This window comes from Ovis aries, chromosome 1 (genome assembly GCF_016772045.2).
Source record: "Ovis aries strain OAR_USU_Benz2616 breed Rambouillet chromosome 1, ARS-UI_Ramb_v3.0, whole genome shotgun sequence".
NCBI lineage: Eukaryota > Metazoa > Chordata > Mammalia > Artiodactyla > Bovidae > Ovis > Ovis aries.
Genome location: NC_056054.1, coordinates 10,346,576 through 10,359,236, shown reverse-complemented (window position 1 = coordinate 10,359,236; position 12,661 = coordinate 10,346,576). Strand labels below are relative to the sequence as shown.

Genomic DNA, 12,661 nt, shown 5'->3' with positions numbered 1-12,661 from the left:
TTTATACCCAAACTCTCTATCATGTTCCTATACTTTACCTTATAGTCAAGAAGTTCTGGTTTTGTGGCAAAAAGACGGTTACAGTGCTGACACTTGAGTTTTACAACACTTCGTGCAAACCCCACATGTTGGGATTGGGCAGCAAGACGCTGGAGACCAGCTGCAGCAGAGCTGCTGATGGAAGTGGGAGAAACAGCAGAGGTGTTACCCCCTCCTGCTGACACTGTTGAACCTGTAGGGATGCTTACAATTACTTGGCCCTGAGACAAGGGCACTACTGAAGAATTCATTCCTGCTGGTTTGTTGAACAAATTCTGAAAGAAGAAACAAATAAAAAGATCAATCTACTTACTTTTTCAAGTAAGAGGTCACTGAGTACCTACCTATATCAAGCACGGTTCTAGGCACCTAATATATATTTTGTGAACAGGCAAAAATCCCTGCCTTTCAGTAGCTTATAACTGAATGGGGGGAGTGTTATTTACATCCAAAAAATAAAATAATTTAACTAATCATAATCTTTAAAGATAATATCCTCCCAATAGATAATCTAGGTAATAACAGTATCATTTAATTTCACAGGAAGCAATTAAATAACATGCGTCCAAATAGAGAGTGGACCAAAGAACCCTAGTTTATTTACTAAAACTGAGACAGAAATGTAGGCAATCCAGGCAGTTAGCAAACACCTAATAAGTTTACTTCACTATTATAGGCTACTAACTGGCTGGAGAAAAGGAAGAGTCCTGAAGCCATACCTGGAAAGCTACCACACAACTGTAGCTGCAGAAGTTGCGTATACTTCCATCTGACATGGCTAGGTGATACTGAGGGATTGCTGAGGTTTTACAACTGTTACACTGAACTTGTACACCTTAGCAAATCAAAATAAAAGCTAATGAGTAATACATACAAATGTATACAAATGTATGAGAAAGTAAATAAGTATCATACAATACATGAAAATTCAAGGGCCAAGTCATGTTGCAGGAACTAAAATTAAACTTAGTTACCTCACATGTAGACAAAAACTAACAATGTTAAAAATATTTCACATAATTTAAAGTTGTCACAGTCTACACCCTAAAACTAAAAAATAACAAATCTTGAAATAAATCAGGTGTGAATAAGTACATTTAAAAAGCCCTAAATTCTTCTGGTAAGGAAGATGTACAAATAGGCAAGCAAGTATGCAATCAAGATAATAGGTGATATTTTACAACACAGATCTGAAATATTTTAGTTTGCATTAAAACCAATTAAATATGGACAAAAGTCTGTACTATAAAAACAAAGCAATAATCATAATTTTTTCAACTATTATATTTATAAAGTTTATGAAACCACTATTACCTGCAGAAGTAACCATTTTAACTCTGTAAGCAGATAAGCAATTAACAGAACAGAAAAGCTCTGTCTTTCCCAAGCTATTGGTATTTTCAATCATTTCTGCCGAGGATCTCAATGATTTGCAAAGCGCACATGGTGTAATTTTGGCTGATTTCTATTAAGAGAATAAAATAACATTCATTTTTACCAAATTACAAGTGAAAGCATAATTCTTTGAAATGTTTATACTTAACACTGTTGAAATATTTTAAATTAGTGGCTTCCAAACTTTTATGATTACAATCCTCAGTAAGAAATAAATTTTAGAAAATCACTCAGTAACACACACTTCTGATGTTTTGTATTTGTGTATTAAATAAGCAGTACATAAAACTGAAAAGTTTCATAAGATAATATATATCACGATAAGCTTGATATTTTTCCTTTCGACTCAACTTCATTAAAAAACAATGCTTTTTAGCAACTAATTTTGGGATCCATTGCAACTACATTTTTAAAATCATTATTTTAGACTTCCCTCTCAGATTGTAAAGAATCTGCCTGGAATGTGGGAGACCTGGGTTTGATTCCTGAGTTGGGAAGATCCCCTGGAGAAGGAAATGGCAACCCACTCCAGTATTCTTGCCAGGAGAATCCCGTGGACAGAGGAGCCTGGTGGGTTACAGGTCCATGGGGTCACAAAGAGTCAGACACACTGAGTGCCTAACACTTTCTTTCACTTCAAGACAAGCATAAGGGGTTAAGTACAAACTATTCAATATTATGTATAAAGTAAATTAGCTATAAGAATATACCATACAAAACTCCAACCAAACAAATCCCCCCCACTATTTCAAAAATTACACAACAGAATTCATGCTCTTACTCTCTTCAAAACATTGGAAGAACTTCCCCACCAAAGGTGCTGCATATAGCAATGACATGTGAATCCAAGGAAATCAATAAACTTACCAGAAAAATTCATTTTCAAATAGACTACCACTAACAATAACAAAGCACAGGGAATTCTCTGGCAGTTCAATGGTTAAGACTCCACATTTCCACTGCAGGGGCCATGGGTTTGATCCCTGGTCAGGGAGCTAAGATCCCACATGCCACACGGCACAGCCAAAAAATAAATTAATAATGATAATAACAGCAAAGCACACTCTCAGCAATAAAGTGAGAGGAAACTTATCCCAAGTGTCCAATATAGACAATGAAAGAATCTGTTATCTTAAGTTCCCACTCTGTGAATCAGTAGTAAATAATGCTAGATACTATTAACATGTCATACATTCAGGATAACTTATACAGTATATCTAGCACCAATTAAAAGATTTTAAGATTCCTATGTAAGACTCGCTATTAAAATAAATACATGTTCAGGTGAGCACATTCTTGCATTCTGGAATGTCTTCAGCATCTCCAACCCCATTCTCCTTTCTTCCTCCATCAGGGCTACAAATACAAACTTCATTTGTAAGAATTAGGTCAAGAGTTATCTCTGAAACTACCAAGCAGAACTGACCTTGCTTCTGCTGTGCCCTTCTGAATCCCTTAATACTTACATAGCATCTATACACAGTTATACGTATATCTCCCCAAGGAACATATAGCACCTCAAAACAGGAACCACATCTAATGCTTGTTAAATAAATTTAACAAGTATACAGAAGAAAAGAAAGGTAGCAGAAATGACCATCTTCAACATTTCAGGCTGTATACTAGGTGCTTTCTCATTCTTACTTCACATAACCCTGAAAACATCCCAGTGACATTGGTAGTACATATTCATTTATAGAAAAGAAAACGCAGTCAGGGAGTTTAACTACTTTCCCCAATATAAAATTCTATTTGAACAGAAAGTCTGGAAATCAAATCAAAATCTATTTACTTCTAAATCCACATCCTTTCTCTAAAGTACACACTAATAAGTGAAATGTTTAATAGGTATCAGCTAAATTGAAAGAAATAAACTTAAGGCATTTCAAAGTATTTCTCCTCTTGTGGACCATACTACCATCTTCCAGTAGACTGAACAGAAGTAACTTTTAGAACTTGACACAGTATCAGGAAAACCGTCTTTTGGACAAAGATAAAGCAAAGATGCTGGATTTTTTTTTCCCATGTGAGAACAAAAACGAAGTGTTTCTAAGGAAGGATTAAATAGGAACTAACACTAAGTCCTTTAAACATGCTTGCACATTAACAAGAAATAAATGGAAACACTAGGATGTTTAAAATTTCAAGATCATTGAAAAGTTTGAAGAACAATTTAAAAGAAATTTCTCCATCAACATTATTAAATTCACCAGTTTTCATAAACTATATAAAAATTTACTATTCTATGAAAAAGAATGATCAGTAAATGCAGTGAGACAGGAAAGTATTATAAAACTAAAAATGTAAAAAGTTCTTACTATCTTTCTTATCAATTTTAAAGTGGAATTTTAAATCAAAACTTATCAACAAAATATAAAGTGTAAATAAAACTGCCAACACTGCTAATTGTCAGAGGAATACAAATCAAAACTATACCTCACACCAGTCAGAACTGCCATCATTAAAAAGTCTATAAATAACAAATGCTGGGGAGACTGTAAAAAAAAAGGGAACACTTCCACACGGCCGGTGAGAATATAACTTGGTGTAGCACTGTGGAAAACTGTACGGCGGTTCCTCAGAAAAGCAGAAACAGAATTACCATGTGATACAGCAATCCCACCCCTGTCCATACATCCAAACAAAAGGATAATTCAAAAAGATACATGCATCCCTACTGTCCACAGCAGCACTATCCACAATAGTCAAGACATGGAAACAACCTACATGTCTGTGCTCAATGGAGTACTACTCAGCCATAAAGCAGAATAAAATAATGCCATTTGCAGCAACACGGATGCAACTAGAGATTCTCATACTAGGTGAAGCAAGCCAGAAAGAAAAAGACAAATACCATATGGTATCATTTATATGTGGAATTTAGAATGGGACACAAACATACCTATCTATCAACCAGAAACAGAATGAGGGAGGGACATAGAAAATAAACTGATGGTTGCCAAGACAGGAGGAGGGCAGGAGAGGGATGGATTGGGAGTTTGGGATTAGCAGATGCAAAGATTAGAATGCATAAACCAAAATGATGAGACTGGGGATTTCCGGGAGATGCATTTTATTTTCTTCTTCGTGCTTTTCTGCCATTTTCAAAATACTGTTCAAAAACATTTAACGAAAATAATTCCAGAAAGTTTCAAAAAGCAAAAGAAATTGCTTCATGTCAGCAACTATTTACATGGCATTTACAATGTATTAGATATTATAAATAATCTGGAGATGATTTAAAGTATGCAGGAGAATGTATGTAGATTATATACAATTACTATACCAATTTATACAAGGGACTTACGCATTCTCAGATTCTGGTTTCCTCAGGGTTCCTGGAAGCAATCCCCCATGGACACTGGGGTACAACTAGTACTTACAAAGCTCCGTAACAAGAGTGTTTAACATAGAAGCATTTCACAAATACTGTTTAGATGCAAAAATACTAACTAAGCTAATAATTAGAACTTAATACTTTTGTCACGTTTTCGTAAGTAATTTCTACCAAAATAGATCCTTCTGAAGTTTGGTCACATACCTGCTTATATGCAGTGACACATGCTGAACTACAGAACTTCTTAGACTGGCCCTCTATCTGAAGCAGGTGGCACTGTCCAGAGCCACTGTAGCAGTAACCCCCACAGTTTTCACAACAGTTCATGGTGAGATTGTTAGCAGAGCGAAACTTAGAGAAGCAGGCATCACTGCAAAGTTTATGTACCACATTCTGGTAATTAACTTCATGTCGAATCTAGAAATTATAACGTAACAACTTAGAAACAACAGGCAAAGATCACCAAAAGCTGTCGTTCAAGCACAAATACCAGACTCTTTCCCCCAGTAAAGTAAAAAAGATAACTTACAACAGCATTCTTCTGACACATGCTGCATTTAGTTGAAATGCTATTTGTATTTATGGTAACAACAGGTTTTCTTTTCAGTTCATATGTTGACAAACACGACTGACTACAAAAATCTTTACTAGTGGTGGTATTTTCAAACTGGGCACTGATCACATCCTTTGGATTTAAAATGTCTCTAAAAATGACAACAAAGATAAAATAAGCCACACATAATTCATTTTTTTCCTTTTTGTCAACTAGAAATATCAAGTGAAACAAGGGCAATTAAAAGTATAGGGAAAGGGCACTGAAGTTTAAACCTGAAACCTGGATTTTCTTGAATAAACTGATAAATCTCTTTGATCCTCAAGCTCTGTTGTATAAAATGAAACGAATACATGGCTTAGTTCATAGAACTGTTGTGAAGATCAGTATACTATGTTTTAAGATAAATAGTTATCATTTACTATCTCTAAGAGGAAGAATTATAGGAGATTCTCATTTTCTTTATTCAGGTCTCCTGTATGTTCAAAATACTCTTCAAATAACATTACATTTGAAAAATTTGAAGTCACTATCTTTCAAAATTAAGAATATATTTCAAACTACACAGAGCATATTCTATCAAGATTATATTGAACATTTTCATATCTAAGTAATTCAACCTGCAAGCATTAGTAAAAGACAATGAAGATTAAAACTGTGATAATTAAGACTCCCTACCATTCCACCCTTTATCCCACTCCCAAATCAGTCTTACTGCATAGAAGTTTATGAGATTAAGTGCAAACCATTTTCAAAACCAGTAGTTCTTTAAACAATGTCTCTGTCCCATGAGTATACACTCACATAATAATAAATAAACTGTTATATTCATTCTTACATTTTGAACAGATTATACTAATATAGTACTTTTTAGAAAAGATTACAAACATCCCTGCTTCAATAAAGGAAAGCAGTAAACACAGTGGGATTCATCACAATACTGTAATTCGTAACACGACACCTCATCTTCAATACTTAGAGCTTAACACCGCTCTATTATCTGCATTTTCTAACCTTTTATAGCTATTTTTAATTACGTTTTAATTTATTATATTTCATTTATAAGGGTATTTAATGAGCAGTTATATTGAGTCAGGGACTAGCCCAACCCTAGGCCAAGTAATGGTACAAGCACTCAAGGAGCTTGTATACTGAGACAAGCACATAAATGATATATTTAACACTGTAACAGAAATATTCTTAAAATAGTATAATAATTTTGATGAATATATCTATATACATAAAATGTACTACTGAAATATTAGACAAGATGTGACATGAAAATTATGATATTTTATCTGAACCTTAAATAGGTGTTTTCTAGAAGGCTAAGGAGATAAGCATTGGGGAACAGCACGGATCAAGGCAATAGAAGCATAAAAGCAGCTATTTCTCCCAGCTCTCAGTATGTTTAACATCCAGCTGCATTACATTTTATTGTTACAGATTACATCTTATGTCAGAATGAGAATGAGCAACATCATTTCAGATAGCAAAAATTCAGAAATGGTACAGACAATCCTGAAACAGTTACTTCTTTGTGTGCCATTATATCTAGAAAACTGATCTATGGGTATTAATTAACACAAGTATTCTTATCCAAATTATCTCTTTTAAATGTTGGATTTGATGACAAAAGCAAAGACAGGCAAAAATGAAGACAGGATATGTGGGAGAATGTGAAAAATGTTTTTCATATCTGCCTATTTGTTGGATTAAAATTTCACCTTACTCTAGTAATGTTTGTTTCTCTATATAATTAAAACATGAAGTAAATGTCAAAAAAATAAAAGTGTAGGATGTGAAATTGTTACATCCTTATTACTAATGAAATCTAAAGATTAAATGATTAGCCAAAATATATTCAGACTTTAGGTTAAATTCAAGATGCTAAGAGATTTGGTTAATAAAAGACTAAAAAATAAAACTGTTACTCCAGTGATGTAGCTTCTTTCAACCTAAATGCTGCTGCTATTATTTCTACCAGTCTACTGGCCACCTAATGTGAAGCGCTCACTGGAAAAGACCCTGATGCTGGGAAAGACTGAAGGCAAAAGGAGAAGTGGGCAGCAGAAAATGAGATGGTTAGACAGCATCTTCAACTCAAAGGACATGAATCTGAGCAAACTCTGGGAGATAGTGAAGGACAGGGAAGCCTGGCAAGCTGCAGTTTACGGGGTCACAGAGTCGGACCTGACTTAGTGACTGAACAACAACATAAAAACAGCAGTAAGCTTACCAGAAAGGAAATCTTTTCTATCTCCACCTATTCAAATTAAAGTAAAAATCCTTCTTATAGGGACTGAATTACAAATTAAACCTATTTGACTAAATGGACTATAAGGGGGGAAAATGAATGTGCCAAAACAAGCTGTTTAAATGTGACACTGAGTAAATCATTTAACTTCTTTGACTCTAATTTCCTTATAGTTAAGGCACAATTAATATCAATAATTTTATAATCAGATAAACCAGACTATTCCAAACTGCTGTAATGACTATGTAATCAAGAGAGAAAAAAAGAGAAAGGAAAAGTGATGAAACGGAGATGAAAGAGCAGTTCAAAAAACGAAATGAAACAGAATACAAAGGAAAACAAAACTAATAAAAATGGCTGGATTGAGATTGAGTGAAAAAGGTACTCTGTAGTAAGAGAAAGGGGGAAATGAAGACAGAAAATGAAAAAGAAAACCTGAGGTGATAAGCAGGCAATGAGTACCTGAAAAAAGACCAGAAAGGGGCAAAGGGAAGAGCAAAGGATTTTTTAAAAGGTAACAGAGTTAAGTGAAGGAAGAAGTAGAACAGTTTAAAGCCAAAGAATGACAGGCTGAAATTTCTGTTTGGGTAAGACCAAACGTTACAAAAGAAGAAAATGTAATCTTAAAAATATTTAAACAACATAAGATCAAATAAAACTAAGGGATGACATGCAGGTAAAAATAACCATCTCCAGATAATGGGAGGTCAATACCAGAGGTCAAAGAGATACAGTGAGTTTAGATGAGAAGAACAACATGTATGGATAAGAATTAAAAAACACAAAAAGAGGGCACACATTTTAAAATTCTATGAATGGTCATTTTGAAATTCACTGATAAATCATTGCAATAAATATCTATGACTATTATTATGAAAGGAGAAATCACTGAAATTTTAGAAAGTGCTGATTGCTCAAGAACTAAATAAAGAAACATAAGAGGAAGTCACATGAAATTTTTTCATGGCAAAATGGGAAACTGAAAAAAGCCTTATAAAAAGTCTAATTCTCCGGTTGATTAACCTTAGAAAGATTATGAATTTACTAAAATACAGTAATTAGATATGTGGTCTGTAAGTATTCATTTTTTAAAGCATATTTCATAATTCAAACAGTATAAATAAAGTCTACTTTTACTAAATTTAATTTGAAACATAAAGGAATGCAAATATAACTTCTGGAACATCTAACCATACTCAAATTTATTTTAGAAGTTTCTCTCTATATGCCTTTTCCAACTGAACTAGAAGAGGGAGCATCTTTTTCCCTTTCTAGTCAGAAAAGGGCAACATCCTTGTATTGATCTAAGTACCGATACAAATAAATCATAGTTTTAGTAGCTTAATAACAGAAGCCAAATTGTTTCAGAACAAGAGCATTATTCATCTTCTTCTGACTTATTTAAACAGTGTCTAATGACCACCCTGCAAAATTAGTTCATATTCCTCAAATGATCCTAAGGTCATAATTTTTTGTTATTAAACACTGAAATGTAACCTTTGAGATACTTCAGAGATACTGAGAAGATAAAAATAAATATACTGGAATCTAATTAAAGTTAATATGAAAAGTATTAAATGAATTCCAACTATGTAAATAAGAAATATATACAAGCATTATATATTTGTTGGATTTAAGTGTCTATTGTCTACAGTTATAAAATACCTCAGTCACATATTACTCTAAGTTATGCAGTTTTGTTTTATAAAGCATCTCAACTAACAGGGATGCTAAAATATGTTTCAAAAGTATCTCTTATTATATAAAATCCACATAATTAAAGTTAAAAGAAAGCTGAGCATCTCGCATCCTGTAAGACTGAAAGCAACAGCAACAAGTTTGTAGTAAACAATGTGTGATATTTCTTAAAAAACACAGAAAAGTAGAAAATTAAACAATGCACAAATTAGAACAAAGCATCTTGAAAGAAAGGAAACAAGATAATTTAGAATTCTGCTATACTTTGAGCAACTTGAGCAAGTTTTCTTAGTGGGAGGAGGCGGTGGGCGGGCAGGTGGAACTGTATATCCAGTGAGGCACAATGTAGAGCAGAACAGCTGAGTAGACCCTTTCCTCTGATAAGCAGTTTGCCCCTTCTGGAGGATTTTTTTACAACCAGAACAGGAAACTCGAACAGCTGTGGCTGGAACTGAAGGAAGCATTTTATTCATGCCAGATGACGCCAGTGAAGGCTGAAAGCCAGTAGTCAACTGTGGAGCTTTAAAAAAAAAAATTGAAAAAAAGTTTTACTTTTTACCATGAATTTTAAGTAGGCATCCTTTCTTTCTCTTCTAGAACTAGTTTTGAAATCCAACACTAATTATGCAATACACAGTTAAAGCCATTCTAAACAGACAGAGAGAACTGCCTAATTTACTAATGTAAGTAGGCACTTCCTCTCTCTCACACTGGTCAGAATAAACAAACGTGATTCATTCATTCAGTTGTTTCTTACCAAGAGGACTGCCACTGACTGAAAACACAGCGCTAATTTTCAGTTCCCCCTCTTGAGTTTTTTGCTGTTGGCCATGACTATACTCCTTTTAAAAAGAAAAATAAATAAATATGTAAATTAAAAATGAATACACTGTATCTAAAGAAATCGAAACACTCAAGACATTTTACTAAGGCTATACAAGGTTGGAAAATGTTTACTACATTAGTAAGAAATAGCAAGCAAACTGAAATTACAATGAGGGTATAACAGGTTTATACATGCTGAGAGTTTAAGAGGTAAAAAATCAAAGTAGCTATCTAATCAGCCTACAGCACTACTAGATATTCACAAACTACTGTTTAATTCTCAATTTACTATAGTATTTTATGTATTTATACTTATAAAAGTAATACACACTTACTATACAAAATTTAGACAAATAGAAATCAGAAAAAAATTCTTACAATATTTCCATTACTCCCAACCAACCAACCACTGTTATTCTTTTGGTATATTTCTTTCCAGTCTTTTCCCCTCCGGTATGTGTTTCTTAATACAGCTGTAATTATACTGAATATACCATTTTTATAAAGTGATTTTTTTTTTTGTCACTTGAATCAATTGAATTTTGCATATTACCACATTTTACTCCAAAATAACTTCTAGTGGCTAAGTATCAGTGTTTCTAAAGGCAGATTCCAAGAATCCATGAGATCTATATAAAGGTACTCTAAGCAGTATGAAAATTCTAAAAAAAAATTAAATTTGAGTTTTTGAGTAATTTTTTATTGAATTAAGCTTATTTTCAGTCACGAATAATCACATATAACTGAGTTATACTACAAGTTTATAGTACTATTGTTAGCTTTTACAATTATATTATTGCATTATAAAACCTCTAAGTAATAGATTTAACTTTTGATTTTTTAATTCACTATTTACCACACTGAAACTTGCAAAACCCCAAAAGATGTCGTATTCTTGGAATTCTCAGGCAACTCCAACATACTCCCTTTTTTGTGGCAACAGGTGTCTATACATTACTCAAATTCAAGAAATACTGATATATATTATTTAATAGACATAACAGATTACAGAAGGATGAGACTGGAGTGAGGTGAGGCCCTTGCCTCAGGTATAAATTAAGGCACCAATGCTCAGTCATACTTTTTTTTAATGCAAAACTCCATGATAAAATATCAAAACTTTAAATAAGCAAAGACAGGATACCATTACTAATTCTTCCCTTGGTCTCAGTCTCCAATTTGATGATAGTCCTGTATGGCACTGAAATTACAAAACCACAACCGAGTGCTGGTCCATTTGTTTCCACACATTTGCTTTAATCATTAATGCCATGATGTACATCTTTGTGAATGCTAATACATTCATATTTAGGATTATCGCCTAAGGAAATAACCTTAAAAGTGGAATTACTAGGTAGATAAGTATATAGTAAAGGTTCTTGGTGCACAATGACAGATTCCTTTTTAAAAATTTAACTACATTTATTCTAGCAATTTGTGAAAAAAGCCACTTAGTCTTTTCCCATTCTTGCTATAATTTCCAATTTTTTCAGTATCCATTTACAAAAAAGCACTATAAGGTAATAATATTAACCTCCTATAGCATCTGTTATCAATATTTCCTCAATATGTTCTTTCAGTTAAAATTTTACATACTGAAGTTCCGATGTTTCTGCCAAAAAATCGATGGTTTTAGCTTTAGCGATTCCTTCTGTTTCTTACAAAGGGCTTCTCCTGGGGCTCAGACAGTAAAGCGTCTGCCTACAATGCGGGAAACCCGGGTTCGATCCCTGGGTCAGAAGTTCCCCTGAAGAAGGAAATAGCAACCCACTCCAGTATTCTTGCCTGGAAAATCCCACAGACGAAGAAGCCCGGTAGGCTACAGTCCATGGGGTCGCAAAGAGTCGGACACGACTGAGCGACTTCACTTCACTTCACTTCTATTTCTTACAAAGTTCTACTTCCATGATAAAATGCTAAGAAAATGCTCTCATTGTTTTTATAGAGTCCTTTAATCCAGAGGTCAGCAAAACTTTATCTGCAAAAGGCCAGATATGAAGTATTTCTGACTTTTCAAGCCATGCTATCACAACTACTCAACTCTGCCCTGGTAGAGCAAAAGCACCCATAGATAATATATAAATGAATGACTGTGGCAATAACCAATAAAGCTTTATTTACAAAAAGAGTGTACAGAAAAACAAAACAGAAACAGAGAGGACAGGCGGGATTTAGCCTGCTGCTGGAAAGATAATTTGCCAACTCCTATTTTAACCCATCCAGGATTTATTTATTTTGATATATAATGAACATTTTTCTTTCTCTTTCTCTGAATAGCTGGTGAATTCCTTTCACTTACAATTAATATATCAAATTCCTCTAAAAATACCTCTTTTGTGGCAATCTATTCTGCATCATTATCAGGCTACTACTCTTACGATTTCACACTATCCTAATGAAAATAACTGTGAGATGCTTAATCATTTAATAGTCTGCCATATCTCTAATTACTAGAATATACATATAATATAATGTGTGTGTGCATGCCTATTTATTCTTCTTCAAAACATAAGAAACCATTGATATTTCATCAGAATTGTATCAGAACTATATTTTA

The 12,661-nt window shown here is 33.6% G+C and overlaps 1 protein-coding gene across 22 annotated transcripts in view; it reads right to left on the bottom strand.

The window, feature by feature from the left end:
* Positions 1 to 12,661, bottom strand: part of ZMYM4 (zinc finger MYM-type containing 4) — a 168,079-nt gene that overhangs the window by 55,899 nt on the left and 99,519 nt on the right. For 12 of the 22 annotated variants that reach the window (XM_042245271.2, XM_042245273.2, XM_060418879.1 and 9 more), the window contains 7 exons: positions 10,037 to 10,121; positions 9,544 to 9,799; positions 5,301 to 5,475; positions 4,976 to 5,188; positions 1,354 to 1,504; positions 759 to 874; positions 39 to 314 (listed from right to left, as the gene is read on the bottom strand). In XM_042245271.2, the coding sequence (XP_042101205.1) occupies positions 39 to 314; positions 759 to 874; positions 1,354 to 1,504; positions 4,976 to 5,188; positions 5,301 to 5,475; positions 9,544 to 9,799; positions 10,037 to 10,121 (1,272 nt within the window). Of the gene's footprint in view, positions 1 to 38; positions 315 to 758; positions 875 to 1,353; positions 1,505 to 4,975; positions 5,189 to 5,300; positions 5,476 to 9,543; positions 9,800 to 10,036; positions 10,122 to 11,248; positions 11,306 to 12,661 lie in introns of all 22 variants that reach the window. The other 10 variants (XM_042245276.2, XM_042245266.2, XM_042245267.2 and 7 more) reach the window with 1 other exon arrangement.